Source organism: Callospermophilus lateralis, unplaced genomic scaffold (assembly GCF_048772815.1).
Source record: "Callospermophilus lateralis isolate mCalLat2 unplaced genomic scaffold, mCalLat2.hap1 Scaffold_199, whole genome shotgun sequence".
Lineage (NCBI taxonomy): Eukaryota > Metazoa > Chordata > Mammalia > Rodentia > Sciuridae > Callospermophilus > Callospermophilus lateralis.
The window spans coordinates 2,103,358-2,128,127 of NW_027512988.1; the positions used below are offsets into that span (position 1 = coordinate 2,103,358).

The window sequence follows — 24,770 nt, forward strand, 5'->3', positions numbered from 1 at the left end:
TTGAAACAATACTTCAAGAAGCATATGTCAATATTCTGAGAGCACACTACAATATATTGATTTGCACTATGCACAATTAATTTCTGTAGGCTAAAATTGTGGAAATAATATTGTTAACTGAAGGAAAATTATAGTGCAAAAATTTAGGTACATTTTGCCAAATTGTCTTGAAGTAGATATTACAGGTTATATTCTAATCAACTGTCCATAAAAATATCTAATTTCTCACATGTTTATAACTGAATGTATCAATCTTTTAAAATTTTGCCAGTAAGGGCAAAACAAACAAAAAACCCCTGAAACTCATTGTTGTTTTAAGTTATTTTTCTATGCATCATTTACATTTCTTGTGAAAGTGACTATATTTTTTGCCCCATGTTTTTACTAGTCTTCCTATTTTAATTGATTATTTTGGACTTTATTATGAATAATAAATATATTTTAATAAATATAGAAAATATTTTCTCTTAGTTTGCCACTTGTAAATTTTCTTTTTTTTCACATGGCGCTATCTAGGTCTCTCACAATAATATTGAACAAGCTTTAGTGGGAAAACATTTATTCATCATTAGATGTGAGGCTGGTATATGCATATAACACTCATTAAGATAAGAAAATTTCTCTGTAATTCTGTTGAACTAAAATGGTTTGCTTTCTTCTTAAAAATGCTAGTGTCGCCACAGGTGGTGGTAAGTGCCTTTAATCCCAGGAACTCTACAGGCTGAGGCAAGAAGATCACAAGTTTGAGGCCACCCTGGGCAACTTAGCAAGTCGCGCCTCAAGTTTTTAAAAAATAAAAATAAAAAGGGCTGTTGTTTACTGGTACAGTACCCCTGGATTTTCCCCAGTGCTGTAAAAATAAAATAAAACTAATATTATATAACATAAAAATACGAGTGTCCAGTTGCATCAAATATTTTTTGCTCTCCTTAAGATAATTATACTTTCTTTAATTTGAATATAATGATTTACATTAATATATGCTGAATTTCAAATCAGCCTTGGATACCTGAGATAAATCCTACTTATATTTTAAGAATGTATTCTGAGAAGTCAAAAGTCTAATGTTTTCTCTAATATGCAGAAGTTATGGCAAAACAAGAGAATTTAGAAAAGGGGGGGACACCAGAAAATGGAAGGGACATCATTGTAATAGAGAAGAGACGTTGAGGGGGAAGTGGAGAGAGATGGGAAAGGGGAAGAACAGAAGAATGAGGTTGACCAAATTATGCTGTATGCATGTGTGAATGTACCACAGTGAATTCACCTTTGTCTATACCTATAAAATACCAATTTATAAAAACAGCAAACAGAAGGGTGAAAGGCAAATGGAGTAGAGGAGGGGGAATCTGGGTGAGAGGGCAGGGGAGAAAGGAAGGGAAAGAAGAGGTACTGGGGACTGATAGGAAACAAATTATATTCCATGCATGTGTGATCATGTAAATATGAACCCTACTATTATGTATAAGTACAATGTACTAATAAAAAAATTTTAAATCAAGTTAAAAAAATCTGTGTTCATTTTGCTAATACTTAGAATTTCTATATCTGTGTTCATGAATGAGTGTGTTTTCCTTATAAAATTTTAATAGCCAGGCCATGTCAGCACCCACATAAGTGAATCAGCAAGCTTTCTATTTTTGCATATTTTGTGTTAATTAATATAGCCTAGGAATTACTTGTTCCCTACTTTTATAATCATTTGTGTTTGATGACTGGCTATAGTCTGAATGTTTGTGTCTCCCCTGAACCCTCAACACAGTTGAAACTGAATCCCCAGTGCAATTCTATTATGAAGTGGGGCTTTCAGGGAGGTGGTTAAGCCATGAGGGCAAAGCACTCATTAATGTGATAAGTGCTCTTACAAAAGAGGCCTGAGGGTACTTATTTGTCCCTTCCACCACAGGAGGACACAACTAGAAGGAGGCATTAATGAAGCACAGAAACCTTAGCTAAACTCTGAATATTGGTGCTTTGATCTTGGATTTCCCAGGCTCCAGAACTGTGAGCAATAACACTTTTGTTGTTTGTATGTTACACAGTCTAAGACATTTTGTTATGGCAACCTGAATGGACTAAGACAGGGCCCTTTTATAGATTGATTTTTGATAACCTTTTCAAAATATTCCATGTGTTTTACATCATTGTTTGTTATTTTAAAGTGGATATTTCCTGTTGGATCTATTTTCTCAATTTTAATGATTTATATTTTATAAAAAATATTTTAATATATTTTTAAAAATTTACTAGCTTAAACTTCATATTCACCTTGGAGAAGTGGTGCACACCTGGAATCCCAGTAACTCCAGAGGCTGAGGCAGGAGAATTGCAAGTTCAAGGCCAGTCTCAGTAACTTAGTGAGACCCTGTCTCGAAACAAATTTAAAAAACAAGCTGAGGATGTAGCTCAGAGGTGGAGAGTACCCCTGGGTTAAATCCTTATAACCATTAAAAAAAAAAAAAGAAAACTACTCCATACTGTATTTTCTAATGCTGATATTCTTTCTCCCCACCCCCACTACATTCCAGACTTTTAACATTTTGGTTCTTTTCAAAGAGTAAACTTTTCAGCTTTTTTTCTGCAACCCACCCCTCCCCCATTTATTTCTGGGTTTTTCTTTAGTAATACACTTCCTTTCTTTTCCCTTATATTTTTTTGCGTTCCTGGTTAGCCATTTCTTCTGAGTATTGTGGATTTTAATTTGTGTTGTTTTCACCGTCATTCTTGTTGTAGTGGTTCAGTGTACTGGCTCTGGATCACACTATCTAGGTATAAATACCAACTCTGTTATTTATGGACTGTGTGCCCTGGGGCAGCTTATTTAACAAAGCTTTGTTTCAATCTCATCTGTGAAATGAGACGATAATGGAATTAAACTCTCAAGATTATTGTGAAAATAAAAAGACAATTTATGTAGATCACTTAGCATAATTCTGGTTTGCATAGTCATGTCCAACACTTTTTAGGAATTTTCATTTCTAAATAAGAGCATGTCAAATTTCTTTTTAATAAAGTTATTTAAAGAAGTGGCTTCTATCTCTAAGGTTATAATTTTTACTAATTTGTTTATTGATTTCAAAATTTATTACAGTATGATCAAACATGATTTCTTATCTGGGAATTCATTAACAATTTATTTGTGTTTTTAGCAACTAGTTAATGTTTCATGTGTGTTTGAAGAAATTGTGCATTCACTCTTTATTATGTACAAAGTCCTTTATACTATCATTTCATTATTGTGTTATTCAAAGTCTCTCTACCCTTAATTTTTTTCTCCCTAATCTGTTACTTTCTGAGATATGTATTAAAGTCTTCCAAAATGGCTGTGCATTTTTCTTTTCTACTTACATTTTTACCAGTTTTTACTTAGAAGTTATATTTGTGACTTTTGATGTTATAATGTGAGATTTATGAAGGTTCATTATTAGCAAAGCTTCTTATGGAATGGTATTATTCCCAAATAGGAATTATCTTGTTGAATCCTTTCACATCAAATTCTTTCTTGTCCAGCATGGTTATCATGTTTCTTTTTAGTAGTAGTTGCCTGATTTATTTTTGCATGTTCTTTTATTTTCAACTTCCTTCTTAGATGTGCTTCTAAATAATTTATAATAGATGTTGTTTCACCAAATTTTGGGTTCTTTCTATTGAAGAAATTTCATCCATTTGTTGTATAATTACTGATGATTTGAATTTTTTTCTTGCAAACTGATTGTGTATGTGAGTGTGTATCATGGTTTTAGAACTTCCCTCCTATCTGTTCAACATGGCTTATCCCTGTCATTCTTACGTTGCAATTATGTAGAACAGGAGTTGTCCTCCTGCTCCTTCTTTTAGCAAATAAAATTTTATTAAAACACAGGCATGCCATTCATTTACACCTTATCTATGGCTGCTTTCACACAACAGCAGCGGAGTTGAAGTTGTAACAAAAGACTGTACGGGCTACAAAACCAGTTATTAACTATCTGTCCCTTTACAGAAAAAGTTTACCAATAACTAATCTAGATTTTAATTTTATGTTAATAATTTTAAACATATGCCATATCCAGACAACAAGTTAAATACTTTCTCCACTGATTCTTGAACTTCATATCTAAATACTTTTTAAAAAAATGTTTTTTAGTTGTTGATAGACCTTTGCTTATTTACAAGTGGTGCTGAGAACTGAACTCAGTGCCTCACACATGCTAGGCAAGTGCTCTACCCCTGAGCTACAACTCCAGCCCCTCTTCATACATCTTGAATTCATTATTTATTTTGTCGAAGTTCATCTGACAGTCATCCTTTCAAAGAGAATCTATTGCTGATACATACCTTCTCAATTTTTCATATCAAAAATCAAGTTTTTTGGGGGGCTGGGGTTGTGGCTCAGTGGTAGAGTGCTTGCCTAGCACATGCAAAGCCCTGGATTCCATCGTCAGCACCACATAAAAATAAATATAATAAAGGTATTCTGTCCAACTACAATTAAAAAATAATAATTTTTAAAAATCAAGTTTTTAAGTTTTAATATCACTTTTGATTATTTTCATGGATATAGTATCTGAACTTCTCTGAGGCTAATTACTACATTGGTTATCCAAGAATGTATTTTTACATTCTTGCGGGGATATTGACCAATTTCACTTTACTTGATTTGAAGATATCAAAAAAAAAAAAAAAAAAAAAAGAATCCACGCTAAATATTATTCAATTTGGTTTCTCCTCCTCACGCAAGTTCTTTCTCTTGCCAGCACCTCCCCCAAGTTTTCCTGCTCCCCTCCACCGCTACGGCCCCCCGGAGGTGCAGTCCCCAGGCCCACCGGCCCGCGCCCACCGTCCGCAGCCGCGTGCTCCGCGCCCGTGTGCCCCCCTCCCGGACCCCTGCCCCATGCACCGCACACACTAGTCCACACGCCCCCCAGCCCAGCGGTAGGTGTAGTGCAGTCTGCGCTGGGCCGCAGTGCGGCTGCGCGCGCTGGGCCGCAGTGCGGCTGCGCGCGCTGGGCCGCAGTGCGGCTGCGCGCGCTGGGCCGCAGTGCGGCTGCGCGCGCTGGGCCGCAGTGCGGCTGCGCGCGCTGGGCCGCACTGCGGCTGCGCGCGCTGGGCCGCACTGCGGCTGCGCGCGCTGGGCCGCTCCGGGGCTGGCTGGGCAGCGGCGGGGGCGGGGCCGGGAGCGAGCGGCGGCGGCGGTGACGTGGGGCGTGGCGTGGAGCGGAGCTTGGGGCTGCAGCAGCGTGGGGACCTCGAAGTAGAAAGCCCCGGGGACAAGGAAGGAAGGCCGGGCCGCCAAGTCTCCGAGCGGCAGTTCTCCTCGGATCTGGCGGGAGCCTGCCCCAACACCTCGGCTTCAGACGTCCCCCTCCTCACCCCCCAGCCCCAGCCGCTGACGGGAGAAGGCAGCGGGGGGGCTGAGGGGCGCCGCCATGCCTCTGCCGCGGTGAAGCGCCCGGATGTGAGGAGCCGCTTGGTCTCCCCGGTGATGTCCCCCAGGCGGCAGGCGAAAGCGACTTACTGGAGCCCTGGGGTATAGGCCTAGCTTATCCAGCTTCCTTCCTCCTCCTCCACCCCTCCCCCCCTTTCGTCCTCCCCTCCCCGTCTCTTTCCTCCCTCCTCCCCCTCCCCCTCCCCTCCCCTCCCCCTCCCCCCTCCCCCTCCCCCCTCCCCCTCCACCCCTCCCCCCTCCACCCCCGCCACCCCTCCACCCCTCCCCCCTCCACCCCCTCCCCCCTCCACCCCTCCCCCCTCCCCCCTTCTCCTCCCCTCCCCTCCCCGTCTCTTCCCTCACCCTTCCCGGCGCCTCCATCTTCCCTCCTTTCCTCTCCCCCACCCCTCCAGCAGCGATGGCAGAGGAACAACAACAGCCGCCACCACAGCAGCCTGATGCCCATCAGCAGCTTCCCCCCAGCGCCCCCAACTCGGGGGTGGCTCTGCCAGCCCTTGAGCCCGGGCTGCCAGGGACAGAGGCCAACAAGCAGCAACACAAGGTCAAGAACTCCATCTGGTAAGAGGATCCTCCATCTCTGGGGTGAAAAAGCCCAGGCACATATAAATAAATATAGGCCTATCAACAACTGAAAAATATTAAAAAAGAAAAATCTTTCATGTCCCTTTCCAGCCAGTTCCTACCCATCCCAAGCAACCACTGATTTGATGGTTTTGCTATCTAAATCATATTTAGATTGGTTTTGCCACTTCTACAATGTTATAAAAGTAGAATGATACAGGATATCTTTTGTGTCTGGTTTCTTTTATCGAAAAGACCCACTAAGTTGTGTTTGTTAGTAGTTTTTCTTTTTGTAGCTAAATGGTAGTATTGCATTGTGCTGATAAACCATTTATTTATCCATTTAGGTATCTCTAGGCATTAAGATTATTTCATGGATTTGACTATTTTGAACAAAGCTCTATAAATAGTTCTGTGTAATTCTGTTTGTGTTCATTTCTTCTGGGTAAATACTGTGAGTAGAATTTCTAGGTCAAATTGTAGAAGTATGTTTAACTTCCTGAAAAAGTGCCAAAGAATTTTCCAAATATATGAGAGTTCTAGTTGCTCTACAGTCTAACATTTTGTACTCATTGGTGTGTTATATTTAGTTCCATCATAGTAATATTTTGGTACCTCTGTTCTTTTTGATTAATCAAATAGTTTTTGTATTCAGTTTTAATCCTTCTAATGGATTTTTAGTTATACTTGCTTTATTTTCAGGGATTTTGATAGGGATTATAATATATACTCTTATCACAGTGTACTTGGTGTTTATATTATGTCATTATTATAAAATTAAGAATCTAAACAGGTATTGTTCCATTAACTCTTTTATGTTCTTTGTCCTAAAAATACCATAAAGTTTTCAAAAGGATTTTATGATTTTCAATTTAAACAATCACATGCATTTTAAAGATGAAAGGAAATAGTCTTTTATCCTTACTCACATATTTGCTGTTCGTATTTTTCTTTTCTTTGTGTGAATCCAAATTTCATCTCATATCATTTTCCTTCAGTCTAAAATCTTCAGTTGGTATATGTTGCAGTTTACATTTATGGTCTGTGATTCTGAGATGACTTTTGTTTTTCCTCCTCTCCCTTTAAGGGTGTCTGTCATCCTATTACCTTCTAGCCTTCGTTATTTCTGATGAGAAGTAGTGTTTCTTGGTATCATTTTCCCCTTACTGTAAATTGTCTTTTTTCTTTCTGATGAAATTTAGGATTTCTTTTTTTACACAAGTAGTTTAGCATTTTGACAATTGTGCAAATTGGTGAGATTTGCTTTATGGTTCCGCATAGAGATTTTTCAGCAAATTAGATCTGCAAGTTGATGTTTTTCACTGATTTTGGAGAAAGTTTTGACAGTTTATTCACTCCCATCTACTTCTGATACTCCATGTTTTGGACCTTTTAGCTGATGGTCTATTCATGTTTTGCAGTATTTTCTTCTTTCCTACTGAAAACTTTTTATTGAGATGTGTTCAGTTTCACTTATCATATTTTCTGTTCTAGTCCATTGTTAAGCTTACTCAGTGAAATTTTCAAGTATTGTATTTTTTGATTCTAGAATCCCATTTTTAAATAGTTTGCTGTACAGTGAGTTTCTGTTCATTTATTTTGTAACCATATTTTGCTTATAGTGTTTGAATATTTATAACTCTTTTAAAATTCTTTTCTTCTTATGTCAACATTGGTGTCATCTCTGTATGTTTGTATGGCATGCTTTATTCCTAACGGTTATATTTTTATTTCTCCATGTATCTAGTAATTTTTAATTTCATGTTGTAAATGTAGAAAATCTGTTGTAAAGTTTTGCTTTCTGTTAATTTCTGCAGAGTTTAGTTTCTGCTTTGATTAATAGTTTGGTAAATTTATTGTTGAGGCTTTATTTACATAGATAATGGCCAAATTTTCCAACTAATTTTAACTTATTCTAAAATAAAATGAATTTTGGGATAGCTTATTGATAAAATTATTGACTTCTAAAGTGTGAACATTCTTAAAATACTTTACTTTTTTTAAGGTTTAGACTAAGTTCAAAATTTAGAAATCTGTTCACAGCAGCAATTTTTGCTTACAAGTTACAATAATACATATGCATGAGTGCTTTAATTTATTCCATAGAGCACTGTGCTAATGTCAGGGGTTCAGCTGAGTGCCTTTTGGTTTGTTTATTTTTGTTCTGATTCTTGGTCATCAGTTGTTTCCTTTATAAAGGCTGCCTTGCAAAATCAAGCTGTTTATCAGGACTGGAATGAATGTAAGTAGGTTAAGTAAAAGTTTAAATCCGCTACTAGGAAACAAGTTTTTATATTGAGTAGCAGTGTCATTGTGTACATAAAAACTTTTTTATTGCTGCTTTTATGCGTTCAGTATTATAGGTGATAACAGTTTAAGAGCTGAAAGTGTGGTCTTTATTCTTAATTTGAGGCGACATATTATTTGGTGTTGATTCAAGAAACAATGTAACTTCCATTCCGTATGACACAGATTTATAAATACGATACTAGTATTAAGGTGAAGTTAGTAAGGTTAGGGAAGCTGAGCAAGTTGTACAAAAAATATGGAATTGAAGGTGAGCATTGTATTAGTGAGATTTGATTAAATGGACAAAAGGTAGAAACACTAAAGAACCATAAAATATTTGACTGAAACCATGTAGGAGTATTAATCTGCCTTGTGATTACAGTTGGATGTAACCAAGAGTGTTTGAATGGTAAGGCACCAGAGTTCACTCCTTGAATGCAAGGTCTGTGATTCTTGTGCATCTCTGACCCTAGTGCCTATAATCCTCGCTAGATGATGACACTAACATGTGCCATTGTAAGAAAATTAATATATTTTTTTTAGGGTTAGAAACACTGTTTACAATAAACACTTGTGGAACAGATTAGAATAAACATTCCTTTTCAGATTGAAGAATTTGAGATTCTGTTGACAGTGAAGTACTGAAAATGCTCATTTACCTCTTAAATCTGGGAGTAATGGGTTTTTTGGAGAAGTATTTTAGGAAGATTACATTATAAGCAGGTGATGTATTATGAAATTGTGTTTTAGGATGATTAAGAGTGACTCTTGCTCAGGAGTTAAATAGATATGTCACAAAAGCCCAATGTAAAAAGTAACTCAGGAGATATAAGAAAAAAAAATAATTATAAGGATGGTGGAGAAAGAAGCAAAGGGGAATCAAAGATGCTGCTAGTTTACAAATCTGGTTGACTTGGATGATTATAGTACTACTTGTGGTGTTAGAAATATTAATAAGGATTGATATTGTCCATAGGCATAGGAGGAATAAATGAAAGTTATTTGATGAATTTGGCTTTAGATATTGTGTATTTTAAGTGATGGCAAATTACTAAAAATAAATGCTTTCAGTAGAAATTTGGAGGCTCAGGATCCAAAATGCAGAATTGAATTTAAAACTGGGAATGTGCATTTGGAAATTTATTATCCATAGAGGACAAAATCACAAAACTAAACGAGCCATTCAGGGGTTACAACATAAAATCAGAGCACATAATGAAAGGCAGGTGCTTTCAGTTTTTAAGGTTTTTTTTGGAAACAGAAGTGAAAGTATATAAAAGAGAGACCCAAAGTTTAAATCTGAGGGAGGCCAAGTGGTTCATAAGGTTTTATGTCTTAGTGCAGGGATGGGGGAAATATAGCCCATGGTTCATTGTCTATTTTCATAAATAAAACTTATTGAACACTGCCACTCCTACTTGTTTACATATTGTCTATGGTTGCTTTTGTGGTATAGTAGTAGAATTGAGGAGTTGGTATGGAGAGCAATTGAATGCTGATTGCCTAAAATATTTGCTGTGTGGTCCTTTACAGCAAAAGTTTGCTGACCTCTGCTATAGAAACGTAAGAAATGAAGAACAAGAGCATAGCCTTTATTTTATATATATATAAATATATATATTATATATATATAATATTATATATATAATATATATATATATATATATATATATATATATATATATATATATATATATATGATGCTTTTGGTAACCGGAAATATTTATCCTGTGGACAAATATCCACTGAGAATGTGCTTTGTGTCTGACACTGGGTTTTGCTGGTATAATCTAGGAAGAGGCTGGGTAGCAGAAAATTAATTAACCAGTATGTAAATGGTCAAAAATGGAAATGGTGAATGTAGAATTTTATTTTATGAATCCAGAAATAAATGATTAGTAATTCAAAGTGTATATAAGGAAGAATTTTTTTTAAATGTAGGAAAAATATGAAAGGAATATTTTTACAGAGTTTCTCTGGAGAGGCAGAGTGTGTTGCCATTATAGGAATTAATGGTCTAAGACTTGAACACAGGGAGTACATGGGCCTCATTACGGGAAATGAATAGAATTGTTTGTGGAATTAAGTTAAGAATAGAGATTGCTCACATAGCTGTTTTTAAATAGCAAATTGTGTTAGGTAATCAGCAAAAATTCACTAAAATGTACTTGATAGTTATACAGAAACTGCTTTATTGGTACTGACTTATGGTCGTAATGGGTATTATAAAAACAAACAAACAAACAAAAACCCTTTGTATGCAGTTTTCACACTGGTATAGCATTGTATCTTTTTTTGTTTAATGTGTAAGTGCAATTGTAATATTTTCACCTTTTTTTCTAACCACCAAACCCAAATATAATTGCCTTGTTCAAGAAGAACAGCAGCAAGAACTTTATGAGCTCACAGAGCAATGAGGTGTACTCTTACTGAAAGGAGGAATATGTTTGATTGCTTTTCTGTCTTCCTTCTAGATAAAAATGGAATATTTTATTTGTGTGACTGGATTTAGGTCTTTCTAATTTATTTGTTTTCTGTTTGTTTCATGTAAGTGTATTTTGTTTGACTATATTTCCATCCTTTTTCTGACATTTGGATTTTCTTTGGACTCCATTTTAGGTTTTTTACTGACTTTTTAACAATGCCTCTGTCTTTTGTTTTGGTTAGCTTCTTTAGATTTTAAAATACATCATTAACTTTTCATAGACTATTGAGAGTTAATATTGTACAACTTCACATAAAATGCAGAAATCTTTTGACCTACGTGTCTGTTTACCTTATGGGTCCAGTTGCTCATCTCCATGCTGTTATTGCCTTGTGTATTATATTTAAAAGCATTGTGACTCCTATGAGATAATGTTATTTTCCCTTTAAACAGCTGTGTTTTAAAGACATTAAAAGGAGAAAGTCTTTTTACTTATTGATGCTTTTTTTTTCCTTACTCAAGATCCAGGTTTCCCTCCGATAACATTTTCTGTCAGCCTGAAGAACTTCTTTTAGTGTTTTTTGTACTGAAGTTAGTTGGGAATGAATTCTTAAGTATTCTTTTACTTGAAATTGTCATTATTTCACCTTTATTCTTGAAGGATACTTTTGCTCTCCCTGTTCTTCTGTCCATGCCCAACCCGATCTCCAAGCACTTTAAGGATGGTTTTGCCACATCTGTTAGCATCCACAGTTTCTGAAAACAAGTCTACAGTAATTTGAATTGTTCCTCTCTATGAAATATATCCCTTCCTAGTAATTTTTGAGTTTTCTCTTTAATTTTGGTTGTCAGCAATTTGATTATGATATGCCTGTGTTTGGTTTTCTTTGTATTTGACCTGTATGAGTTGGACTGAGTAGAGTCTTTAATGGGCAAGTTTGTCACATTTGTAAATTTTCTGGGGGGTCATTATGAAAATATTTTTCCTACTCTGTTTTCTCTGTTCTGTCATTACTATCTATGGCTAGCTTTTTAATATCTTCCCCTTAGGTCTCTGAAGCCCTGGTTATTTTAATCTTTTCTTCAGTTGAATAATTTCTGTTCATCTGTCATCAAATTCACTTATTCTTTTCCCTGTTGTGTCTCTTCTAGGAAATTTTATTTTAGATATTTAATTTGCTGTTTAAAAAATGTTTTTGTTTTCTTTTAGATTACTGTTTTTTTCATTCATTACCTTCCTGTGTCCTTTCCTCATTGAGCACATTTATAGTATCTGTTTTTATGTCCTTGTTTAAAAATCTTAACCTATCATTTTGAACTTACTCTCTGTTGACTATCTTTTCCCTTGAGATTGAATCACATTTTTTACCAAGGAATTTTAAATATTATCAGTGTTATTTGTGGAAATTTTGGTTTCTTTCAAAGGTTGTTTTCAAGGGTTTTTTTTTATTTCTTTGTTTTAGTGAGCCTTTAATTTTGTTAAACTCAAATTCTAACTTGGCTGAGGATAGCACCTGCTCAGATCTCTGTCTGTTTGTCTGTCCTCAGCTGCAAACTGGCTTGGGCCTGTCCTTTAATGTGGGCTTAAAGACTGGGGAAAATATATACCAGAAATTTGGCTTTTTTTGGTGGGGGTGTCTTTTTCCTTTTGGAATTCTGTCCTGACTTTTTGGTGATTGTGGCTGTCCTGGCTGGGTCCTCTTTTTCTTCAGGCCAGGAAGATAATGGGTTTCCTGTTGTAATTGTAATAGCTTGAGGTTATGGATGCTTGCCTGCTGGACAAAGCTTTTGGAATGGGAAACTCACCTGTTCTGGTCTCTAAGACCTATTAAAAAGAGCAACTCATTCATCCTGGTACCCCATATATACTGAGGATTAACTGTGTTCCTCTCTTTCTCCCTCCTTCCCTCCTTCCCTCCCTCTCCCCCCTCCCTGCCCTCCAGGATTTATTGAAGCTATTTTTAGGAGCTTTCTGGACCATATTGAAAGCAGAGTTCTTCTCGTCACTTTTAGGATTTCACCTTAATCTTTGTAGTCTGTCCTTAAAGATAATACTCCTTTTAAAAATAATAATAATTATTTCACTCATTCTTGAAAATTTACTTAGATTGCTTGACATCATTGTTTTATTTTAGATATTTGGGGTGTGGGTAACAGGGATTGAATTTAGGGGCACCACTGAGCAGGCCTGGGCCAAGGAAAGGGTGTGGCCTCCTGGGGTGGAGGGAGACCTGCCCTGGGCCGAGGCAGCAGGCTCTGGTTTCTAAGCCGGGGTTATTTCTGGCAGCCCCAAACAGTGAGATTTTTATAGGCAAGAGACTATGAGAGGGCAGACTACCCATCTTGGTGGGCAGCTCATCGTGGGCCTCAGAAGTGACGAGTGATATCAACTTCTGTGCACAGCTGTAGCCACCTCTTTGTCCCCTCCCTTAGCCTCTGGCTCTGTGGTGCTGCTTAGAATGCTTTTGGTCCATCTCTCCCACCAGAGCCTGCCCAAGGCTGAGGAACAGCACACCCAGGAGAGCCCCCAGATTAGGGGTCATAAAGGCTTAGTTCTCAGCCCCCAACTGTGCCACACACTCACTGTGTGACCTTAGCAAGAGGCTCAACCTCACTGAGCTACACTTCCCTTTTCACCCTAATGAACTATATAATAGCAGCTACCCAAGGTGCGTCAAGGTATAGCCAGAAGGTTCCAATGGTAGCCATCAGGAATTGACCCTCCTCTGCCTGCCCCACTCTCAGGAAACCCTGTACTGACACCGTCCTCTTGAATCCTCATTCCAGCTCTGAAGGTTAGGTATTATCTCCCTAACTTTCTGGGCAAGGAACCTGGGGATCAGAAAGGTTAAGTAACTTGGGTTAAGGTTAAGTCACCTGTGTTGGCTCCTCGCCACTTGGGAAGGGTTTAGAGAAGTAGGGTGCATTGCTGAAGCCAAGGGGTGTTTAAAGAGGAAGGAGGCTCTGTCCAGCCCTCAGAAAGGCCCAGGTCCCTGCAGCTGACCCCACAGGTGGGCAGGAACGTGTCTGTCTTATCACTGAGTGATCCCATCTGTGACTTCGGCTACCAGCTTGTGCTCCTGCTGGAACATGAGCTGGTCCTCGGTGCCTGGTGTGAGAAGTCCTGGGGCAGGCAGAGGCCGCAGGAGACACACAAGCAGGGCCTTCCTCTCACTCTGCCTCCCTCTTTAGGTGGACCAGTCTGGCCTGGGCCTGCCCTCCAGAGATTACTGCCTGAACAAGACTGAAAACGAGAAGGTGAGTGCGTCTTTGCGGTGGTTCTCCCACCGTGTCCTCCACAGCATACCTGGGCAGGTCTTAGAAGCTGGGGGAACACAGGGGTATCACTTTCCTGATGGGCAACAGGCAGCCCAGGCAGGGGAGGGATGCCCCCAGGCTTGCTAGTTCATATGCAGGCACTGTGGGCACAAAGGGCAGGGGTTAGGTGTCATTTGTCCCCATTGTAGAGAGGTGGCAGTAGCAGCCCCCACCATTTGAGGGTCTCAGACCTTATATATACCTCACCTCTAACCCTCCCAGTCACCCCAAAGTCACTCAGCTTCTCTGAACATCATTTTCTTCATCTGTCAAATGGATATTCATTTTACCTTGCCCTATACAGAGGAAGAAATAAGTCTCAGACACAGAAGTGACCTCTTCAAGGTCACACAGCCAGTAAGTGGGGAGATCCAGAGCCACAACCAGATCACCTCCAACCGCTCACAGCTCTCCCTTCCCCTGCCCGGCCCACTGAGGTTCACTCACCTGTCCACGGGGCTTGAGGTCCAGTAGGAGAGGGAGACATTACTTAACGGACCACCCAACTAGATGCCAACTGTATACATTGTGATCAGGGCAGAGGGAGCCGAGAAAGGACTTGATTCAGCTCTAGGGACGTGGTGGCAGAGGGTGGTTGAGAAAAGGTGCATTTCCAGAACAGGAAGATGGCTGAGGACGAGCCCTGAAGGCAGGGCCAGAGCAGCAGGGGCCAGCCTCAGGGACCTGTGTGTGTGCAGAGGCGGTGGGCTTTACCAGGAGCGCCACGGACACCAGTGAAGACACACAGCGCCAGAATCCTCCCCAGAGCTATTTTCCAGCATGTTTCCTGGGTCCCATGCACAGGGCCGCAGCTGGGCCGGCCTCACCTGGCCCACTGGGTGGCAGGTGACAGCCACTGACAGACAGTTTGGGGGTGCTGGGCCCTACAGGTGCTGACTGGATACCTGAACTACATGGTCCAGCTTGGGAAGCTGCTGGGCAGCGGGGATGAGGACGCCATCCGGCCCCAGATGCAGCAGATCCTGGACTTTGAGACGGCGCTGGCCAATATCACCATTCCCCAGGAGAAGCGTCGGGACGAGGAGCTCATTTACCACAAAGTGACGGCCGCCGAGCTGCAGGTACCCTGTGCACCGGCTACTGCAGGTGCAGGGCCACTGGAGTCGGACAGGGCTCTTGGGGGGAGGGGTCATACCAACTTCATCATGACCATAAAGCCACCCTTGGGAGGAGGTGTTTATGCCCAGGTTACAGATAAACTGGGGCTCAGACAAGTAAGATTACCTGCTAGTGACCACAGAGTGCAAAGGGACTCCAGAGCCAGGCTTCTTCCCTCGCCGGGCTGCTTCGTGTGACAGCGTTTCCCTAGCAGCTCCATGGTTGTGATGTAAGGCTCACACGGACAGGGGCATTCCCAGTCATCCAGCACAGAGCACTAAGTAAAGGTGGGGTGTGGATTCCTACGTTGCTTCTCCCTTTGCTGAACAGGAGATGGAGAGACATGGTCAGGTCCCGGAGGCTCCTGAGGGCAGGGGTGCTGGCCCTTGGACTCAGGCTTGGCTCAGCTCTTGACCATGTACCTAGGCAATATCCAGAAGCGTAACGGGGAGTCAGACCTGCACTTTCTGTGAAACTGTGTGAGTCACCAGAGACCTGCTGTCCCCTCTGAAGGTCAGCCTTGCCGAGGCTGCCCCCTGGTGGCTGCTCAGGCCTCCAGGGCCTGGGGTGGACTTTCTACTGCTTCCTTCTTTCTGGCCCGTGTGCTGTTGCTGACCCGCTTGTCCTGGGCCCTGTTGGTCTCCGAGGAATGAGCAGAGTGGTTCCACGTATCTCCCAGTTCCTTGCCCTCAGGCAGGAGCACCTGGTGGCCCTTGCTGTTCTGCTGGGGCGGACCCTGCGCCTGCAGTGGGTTCCACTGGCCAGTCTTCTCCCCGCTCCTCACCCATCCATTCCTTCTTCCTTCGAGGAGGAAGTTCCTGCCCTTTTTTCCTCCTCCATCTGACACATGTATCAGGAGCCACCTTGGGCCCTGCTTTCCTGTGCTTCTGGTCTAGTGGGGACACTAAGAAACAATCCCAGTCTCCCTGCCTAGTGCTGTGGGCGAGAGAAGCAGGACGCTGGGGCCCGGTGGGGAGGGGCTGGGGAAGCTGAGTGTACACCTGCCCCGCGGGGACCTTGGTGTGTGCAGGGCCTCGTAGGCTTCATTCCAGAAGTCGTGCTTCCACTGGGTTTCCTGGGTGAAGTGTGTGTCCCTCTGGCCCCAGACAAAGGACTACAGCCAGCCCTGCTCCACCCTGGCCTAGTGGACAGCAGTTTGGGAGTGTTGAGTCCCAGGGCTGACCGGATACCCGAACTACATGGTCCAGCGGGGAGGCTGCTGGGCCCCGGGGGTGAGGGCGCCACCTGGCCCCAGATGCAGCAGATCCTGGGCTTTCCCCACCTGATGCTTCACCCTGTGCCAGGATCCGCCACCTCAGTTCATGAAGCTCTCGTGAGCCCTGTAACTGGTGACATTCAGGAAACTAACCCACTTTCCCAGGTCTTTGCCCCAGGCCATGCAGTCAGGTGACCCTGATTGTTGGACCCAGTTTGAAGGTCTCATCACACACCTCTGAATTCTGTGGCCACAGAAATGTAGAGATTGGCCTGAGAGTCTCCTGCTAGGGAGAGGGGAGGCTCTGGGCCACAGGGGAGGCCAGGCAGAGAGGCCTATGGCAGTCAGCTCTGGGGGCAGGGTCGCTGACCCCATCTTAGGAAAAGGATAGACAGTGCCCAGAGCTGGTTCCTGCTGGGGACTCTGATCTAGGCCTCCTAATGCCCAGCTCATGTCACCAGCTCATGTCACAGCTGGGCGACAGGGCTGTGCTGGCGCTTGCTGGCTCAGGGCCCACTGTGTGCTTCTCTTCCCAGCCCTGTGGGGGTTTGCCATCAGTGTTGGTGGGAACATTCACCCAGGGATGATGCCAATCAGCCCCCTACTGAGACCTGGTCTATGACTTGTACCAGCACAATACCGCCTTTGGGAGCTGCCCCCGCTCCATCCCCAGCCTCATTTGTCCTTTGAGATCTTTGTTCCCCAATAGATACGATGTCCACTTAAACCCAGGAGCAGGGGCTGGGGTTGTGGCTCAGTGGTGGAGCGCTTGCCTTGCACGTGTGAGGCACTGGGTTCAAGTCTCAGCACCACATATAAATAGATGAAGGTATTATGTCCATCTACAACCAAAAAAAATTAAAAAATAAAAATAAATAAACCTTGTCATGTATGTAAGAAATAATAATAAATAAAAATAAATGAATAAATAAACAAACAAACCCAGGAACAATGGCCTTGGGGTGGAGCCCAGTGGTAAAGCCTGTGCTTACCTGCTCAAGGCCCTGAGATCAATCCCCAGCACCCCGCCAAATACACCCACAGTAAGCCATATAACCTCAGGAAAGTCACCTTCCCTGATCAGCAAACTCAGCCTCTGTGAATTGGGGGTCTTGTGGCTGACTGCCTGTCCCAGCAGGCGGGGTGGATCTTAGGTGGCTTTATGGGTACGGTTTTCCTGTATGAAGGGAATGCATTTCTCACTTCCCATTTTTGTCTTACATTTCACCCTTTCAAGAGAATAGAGAATGGGGTTTGAAATCTGCCAGGCCCAGGGTCACTTTTGGTGGGTCTTAAGCGATGATCGTAATTTCTGGGATTGCTAGCTAAGTCAGGTGCCCATCCAAGTGACTGACATATAGAGGCGTCTTTGCTAAAAGACGAGATATGCAGCCCAAAGCCTCATGTTCTGTAAAACTGCACACTAAAAATAACTGAGCGTGTGGGGAATACAGGGCCAGAGCAGACACATTGTGCAGCTCTGCTTGAGGAGGTGACACCAAGGGACACATGCCAGCATTGAAGCCCGAATCCTATGTGTTTGCACGTAAGTTGGGCCACTTGGGCCGGCGTCAGGCTCACAGAGACAGGTGGGGGTAGGAAGTGGAAAGCACAGAGTTCAAGTCTTGCAAAAGTCATCTGCAGCTGGGTGAGCCACATCCCCAGGCCTTTTTATTTTTCATTTTGAGACAGGGTCCCACTAGGTTGCTGAGGCTGGCCTTGAATTCGAGATCCTCCTGCCTCAGCCTCCTGGGTTTCTGGGATTATAAATGTGCAAGATATTTTACCACAATTTATTTTTAAAATGTTGTAGGACTTTATAACAAAAATCTGCAACCTCAAGAGGGATAGCTCGCATGGCTGGAGGCTGCTGCTGCAGGAGATGCTGGCCGTGACGTGGAGGTGTTGGGGGAGAAACCTCTGCGCAGGGCACCTTGGGGTGCCAAAGGGAAAGCGAGATCTGTTGGGAGCTGACAGTTATGAAAAGCCAAGTCTCTCTTTGGAAAGCCCTTGGGTACAGGGTCTTTTTTGGGTCACCTTAAAACAGAGCTGCTGGGGCTGAGGTTGTGGTTCAGTGGTGGAGCGCTCTCGTAATGTGGGTGAGGCACTGGGTTCAATCCTCAGCACCACATAAACATACATAAATAAAAACAAAGGCATCCTGTCCACCCACAACTCAAAAAATACTTAAAAAAAAAAAAAAAAACAGAGCTGGCGCATGCTGGTGCATGCCTATAATCCCAGAAGCTTAGGAGGCTGAGGCAGGAGAATCAAGAGTTCAAGGCCAGCCTCAGCAACTTAGTGAGGCCCCAAGCAACTTAGCTGCCTCAAAATAAAAAGGGCTGGGGGTGTGGCTCAGTGGTAAAGTGGCCCTGAGTTCAGACCCCAATAACTCCCCAAAACAAACAAGTGCAAATAGCCGGGGGCCTGGTGTGTGCAGGGCTGAGCTGCAGGCCTCTCCCTTCTTGTTGCAGTCATCACCAACTTTGCTGTCCCAGCTCCCCACTCGGCAGCCTCACTTGTGGACCACAATTTACCCCCGCAATGCTGGCCTTCCTGAATGTTGGATCCTCTGCAGCAGACTGCTGCTGCTGATACTCTTGTTGAGTGGGACAGTGCTGGCTTCTGTGTGTGACCCTCCCAGTTACCAGATACACGGGACTCATTGTCATGATGATCCCTGTTTTTCATATGAGGTGCTGAGGCACAGATGGGCACATTAACTTATTAAAGGTTGCACAGCTTATAAGCAAGGAAGCTAGACCAGGAGCCCAGTCCAGCTCCTGATTCTTAACTGTTAGGGGTCTGAGGCTCCATTCTTCCTCTGTAAATGGGGATAATTGTGGCCACTGCTTGGTTAGTTGGGCAGTGGCACATGCCACATGGGAAGGGCGTGGTGACGGTGGCGGCTGCTGTGCCTGCTGCTGCTGCAGCCTCTCCTCCCACCCTGGTTCCGCTTCAGATGAGGTTTGCCTCTGGCTCCTGGGGACGCTGCCTCTGCCTGGAGCTCCATCAGCACCATGGTCCCAGGGAGAGGCACAATGACACCTTCTGAGGGACACCCAAAGACGGGGCTGAGGAGAAGCCACCCTCCAGCCTCACGCTGTCCCCTTCCCTCGCAGACCTTGGCACCGGCCATCAACTGGCTGCCCTTCCTCAACGCCATCTTCCACCCCGTGGAGATCAACGCGTCCGAGCCCATCGTGGTCTATGACAAGGACTACCTGGAGCAGGCCTCCGCGCTCATCAACGCCACGGACAGATGGTGAGGCCGGCAGCCCTGTTGGGCAGGAGGGGCAGGAGGCGGCAGGGCGGCCGGACGCAGGGTGCTGCACCCTGGTGAGCTTCCCTGAGAGGCAGCAGAGGGTGCTGGTCCCCTGGGCAGCTTCAAATCCTGCTGCCCTCAGCCAGCTGTGTAGCTGTGGCATGTCCCTTGTCCTTTGTCGGGGTCATACTGTCACCCATAAGATGGGGATCAGATAGCACCTACCAAGCAGGGGATTCAAAATGATTCATGTTTTAACACCGTGCCTGTCATGGAACAGGACTCCGCCAATACCACCCATAATTTTTGGTTAATACTTACGGGTTTTTTATTTTATTTTATTTTTTTATTTCAAAGGCTTATAAAAATGTTGAAAATTACAGAAAAATAGGAAAAATGTAAAATTATTCAAAATATTACTCTTGGTCATTTTGGGGGGTGTTTGTGTGTGTGCATATCAGGGAGAGAAGGTGTTAGGGAAGGGAGGTTTCCAATCCATAGCTCTTCTTTCTCATTAACGTGACTAGATGGATAATCTACTTTTCCCTTGACTTTTCATTTTTATTTTAGTAGTAGGAGTACTGATGATTGAACCCAGGGGCACTTAACCACCGAGCCGTATCCCCAAACTTTTTGTATTTTATTTAGAGACAGGGTCTCACTGAGTTGCTTAGGGCCTTGCTGTTGTTGAGGCTGGCTTTGAACTCACTATCCTCCTGCCTTAGCCTCCTGAGCTACTGGGATTACAGGCATGTGCCACCGCTCCAAGCCTTGCCTTGACTTTCATTATGAATATTTCCCAGTGCCATCCCAAACCCTCTGTGAGGATCATTTTTATAGTTGCATAGTATTCCGTCAACTGTTCATACAATATTTGCCACACTCTCCCCGTAGTCAGGCTTTTAGGGTGATTCCGGTTGAGGTTAGATGTTCAATATAGTGAACATCTTTGTACTAAGGTAACATCTTTGCAAACATGACTCAGCCACAGATAGGTTCCTGTGCCCTGTGGGTGGGGGACATGGGAACGGTCATTCATGGAAACCTGGTGGCCAGAGCTTCCTTTCCTGCCCCTGCTGCTCTAAGGCCTCTACTTCCTGTCTGGCCTTCAGCAGGGAATGGCAGCCTCCTCCCCACTGTAGCATACACCACCAGGCAAGTCTCTAGGCAGCAGCTTCACAGGTTCAGACACAAAGCAGCTAAGCAGCAGCATGTGTTGAGCACTGCTGGTATGCAAGTGATTGCACTGGACACTGGGGGGTTCTAGGTGGAGTGCCAGGCGTTCCTCGGAGAGTTACATTCCATGTGCTTGGAAGGCAGCCGCCAGCCGAGCACCCAGATAGGCTAGGAAGGAGGCTGGGGTGAGGCTGTTCGGGAGCCCCGGGCATTTCTGAGCCAGCGGTCCTCTCACCCCAGCCTGCTGAACAACTACATGATCTGGAACCTGGTGCGGAAAACAAGCTCCTTCCTCGACCAGCGCTTTTAGGACGCCGATGAGAAGTTCATGGAAGTCATGTACGGGACCAAGAAGGTGAGCTGTGACAGTGATTCCCAGGTTCATGCTGAGCACCTACTGTGTGCTCTGCCCTGGGTTGGGGGCTGGAAAGACCACTGTACCCTCAGGGCTGTGGCACTTACGAGGGCTGAGTCTAGGAGGAGAATGAAGAGGCCACTGAAGGGTCCATTTGGGGTCATGGGAACACTGATGGGGACTTAGGTGGCTTAGAGGCTTCTGGAAGGAGGTGGTTAAGCCAAGCACAAAGAGGAATCTTAGCAACTCAGCTGGTTTGCAGAGAAGGTAGTCTCTGTTCTGACACTCCAGCTGTGGAGATGTCAGCACTCTCCTTATGTAACTGTGACTCTAAAGGTGGGGACTTCTTCCTCAGAAGCATCAAACACATCAAACACCTGCTCACGAGGGTTCCCTGATTATTATCCTCCCTGTTTGTGGTCGGGGGAACCCCAGTCCAGATCCAGGCCTCAGGTTCTCTTCGGGGCAGGAGTCCCAGGCCCCAGACCCAGTAAGCTCCACCCATCTTGAGTGCCCCCAAACCTCTGCGGGTCCTTCTGTAGGAGGCCCCAGGCCTCCCTCCTTCCCGCTGGGGAAGCTTGCCTCCCGTAGGAATTCTGATGCCAAGAATGAGGCCGTCACCTCTCTTTTATGCATCCAGCAAACAGTTACTCCTGCACTGTCACATGGGCCAGGCCCCAAGCCCAGTGTGGGAATACCAAGATGGGTGGGGTGGGTCTGTGCCCAGGAGCCCTGCCTGCCTGGGAGGTGCCAGGGCTGACCTCCCTCATGTACCAAAGGCTCAGAGAATGGCTGGGTGTGCCCCGGCTGCAGAGCAGGGGAGGCTGGGCAGAGATTTGAATGGGAGGTTCTGCTTCTTATCACACAGCCTTGGGCGGGCCACTTAAATGGGCCAGGGACTCGGTCTTCCCATCTGTGAAAAGGGGTGACTGATCCCTGGGCTCCTTTTCCTCAGGCCGTAAAGTCGGTTCCAAAGGTGGAAGCTTCTGCTGGGTGCCTGGCCGGCTGTCCTCGTGCTACCTGCCTACAGTCTACAGTTCTTGTTGGGAGGAGGGACCCCTCTCCACTCCCTGCTGGGCTCCTCCGGTTACAGTGAAGAAGTTACAAGTCGCACAGCCTCTTCAGGGGCCTCTTGGCCCCTCCTTTTCTGCCTGGAGGTGGCCCCCATGTCAGATGAATGCTGCCTGACCCTTTCTTTTTTCAAAGAGTTTTCTCCTCATTCCAAAACCTTTGTCGTAGCCAGTCAGAGTGGCCTTTTTGCGGGAAGTCACTGGAGCCAGACTCTCTGGGCTCAAGCCCACCACAGCCACTTGCTCCCTGAGTGCTCCTTTTGGGCCAGTGACTTAACCTCTCTGTGCTTCATTTCTCTCCCTTAGTCTCCCTGGAGCATTCTAGGCGTGGGGCCTACACACCCTGGGCACTCAGGCGCTCAGTGCTGTCACGGCTGTTAACATCATTACTGCACCTCTGTCTCCTGCTGGATGTTCTGGGCATTTCCACAGAGTCCTCAAGGGCAGGCCTGCGTTTGATTCAGCTCTAATTCCTGAGAACTGGCACAGTCCCCGAGCAGGGGAGTCACTCAGGGGACAAATGCATGTGTGTAAAGTGAATGGGCTTCTCCAGAGACGCGGGCAGAAGATGAGTAAGAATCTGCCCGTGATCCAGCCGTCAGAGCCTCTGCCCATCCTCAAAGTTGGAGGCTCCCTAGCTGTGACCCACTATGTGCTCGGCCTCAGCATATCCAGGCCAAGTCTGTGTCCAGCTGTGGGCTGCCCAATGACTGGCAGGGCAGCGGGCAGGAGGGAGAGGGGAGCAGAAAGCAGCCATTGGAAACGGACACAGGTTGCGACAGCTAAGCAGAATCCAGGGGCTACACTTAGACTAGAATGGCCTTCCCTTCCTTCTTGACTAGAAAAAAAAATTTAAGTCATAATTTACATACAATAGAGTATTCAATATACCTGGCCATGGTGGCACACTCTGTAATTCCAGGGAGACCCTGTCTCAAAATAAAAATTTGAGACATAGACCAGTTTAGTGTGATGCTAGGGTGGCCCTGGGTTCCATCCGTAGCACCCCATTAAGAAAAAAAGAAAGAAAGCCCGCCTAGCATGTGTGAAGCCCTGGGTTCAACCCCTGGCACTTAAAAACAATATGCACACACATATGCATAGAGTGTGGGTGAAGGATACAGTTGGTTGATTTGTGACAATGAAGTCGTGTGTGTGACCACCAGCCCAGTCAGGACAGAGAAGGTTTCCATGGCCCAGTTACCAGGCATGCCCTCGGGCCCCTCCCTGCGTCTCCCCGAGGTGCTGCAGATGGGCAGCCGAGTCCTACGCTGCCTGCCTGGCTGCCTGGCTCAGTGAGTCTGTGGAATTCATCATGTTGTGGCATCTCTGAGTAGCTGGTTCCTCCGTGCTGCCAAGTGGTATGTCGCTGTAGAAAAACACCACATTTTGTTTATTCATCTGTCTGCCGATGTGCATTTGGGTTGTTCGCAGTAGGGCTGGTGTAAAGCAGGCTGCCCCAAGCTGGTTGTCACGCCTGTTCCTCAGGGTTAAGAGGACCCTGCAGCTGGACCGGTTTCCATAAGCAGGGTCATCACACCTGGTCATTCACACTCTCCATGGGGGGATGGCCAGGCAGGGGGCCAGTGGGCTGAAACCCTCCCAGTGCTCTTTATCAGCTCTTTATCTGGGGAGCTGCAGCCCAAGACCATTTCTGGTTCATACTGAGGCATCCTGTGGGCTAGCACTGCTTGTGGGTGAGACTGAGGAAGAACCAATTTAAGCCCCGTGCAGTGACACACCTGTGGTCCAAGCTGCTGGGGAGGCTGAGGCAGGAGGATTGCAAATTCAAGGCCAGTCTGCGCAGTGAGCATTGAGAGACCCTGTCTCAAAATAAAATATAAGGAAAGAGCTGGGGTTGGGGTGGGCGTGCGGCTCAGTGGTGAGGCACTGCCTGGCATCCTTAGCACATTAAAAAAAAAAAAAAGCCGACATTGAAGTTTTGCGATGTCACTGTGGCCTTCTGTCTCTAGGAGGCTGTAAATGGGGCTGGGCCCCTGGCCTTCTAGGAAGGTTCCCATTGCTCAGGTGGATGGGCAGCTTCCCGAGGTTCTGCGCCTCCAAGATTCCTTGTGTCCTCCAGGAAGCAGGACCAGGTGGAGTTGGCGGGAGCCCTGGATGGAGGGCCAGGCATGTCAGAGTTCCCATCCCTGTGGCACCCCTGTCACCTACTGTCACCTGCTGGACCAGTGACTGCCCTTACTAAATTTCTGCTTCCCGTCTATCCAGTGGCTCATCCCTGCCCGCTAGGGGTGCTCAGTGGCAGACCTTCGTGAAGTGCCAATCATGGAGACTGGCACTCAGGAGACAGTAGGTGGTGGCCATGAGGGGTGTCGGTGGCCTAAAGTAACTTCTGCGGTCAGAAGAGGTCTGTCTCCCTGGAGTTCTGGGGGGAAGCACAGGCCCCCGATGGCGCCACCTCCCAGGCAGGCCTTGGGAGAAGGAGGACTGTGCCCAGTGACCCTCTGCGCTCGTGTTTTCCAGACCTGCCTTCCTCACTGGAAGTTTTGCGTGAGTGACACGGAAAACAACCTGGGCTTTGCCCTGG

General features: G+C 45.0%; 1 protein-coding gene across 1 annotated transcript; it reads left to right on the forward strand.

The window, feature by feature from the left end:
- Positions 1-5,955: 5,955 nt before the first annotated feature.
- Positions 5,956-24,770, forward strand: LOC143640369 (endothelin-converting enzyme 1-like). The gene is made up of 6 exons (XM_077108210.1): positions 5,956-5,986; positions 13,896-13,961; positions 14,912-15,103; positions 19,479-19,621; positions 21,038-21,152; positions 24,707-24,770. Exons 3-5 carry the CDS (start codon positions 14,936-14,938, stop codon positions 21,105-21,107), a joined length of 381 nt encoding a protein of 126 aa, XP_076964325.1. The 5' UTR covers positions 5,956-5,986; positions 13,896-13,961; positions 14,912-14,935; the 3' UTR covers positions 21,108-21,152; positions 24,707-24,770.

Bases quoted from the DNA above. Each gene is read 5' to 3' on its own strand.
- LOC143640369 (XM_077108210.1), top strand. From the start codon at position 14,936: ATGGTCCAGCTTGGGAAGCTGCTGGGCAGCGGGGATGAGGACGCCATC. The intron at 15,104-19,478 runs GTACCCTGTGCA...CTTCCCTCGCAG, and splicing joins TGACGGCCGCCGAGCTGCAG to ACCTTGGCACCGGCCATCAA. The intron at 19,622-21,037 runs GTGAGGCCGGCA...CTCTCACCCCAG, and splicing joins ATCAACGCCACGGACAGATG to CCTGCTGAACAACTACATGA.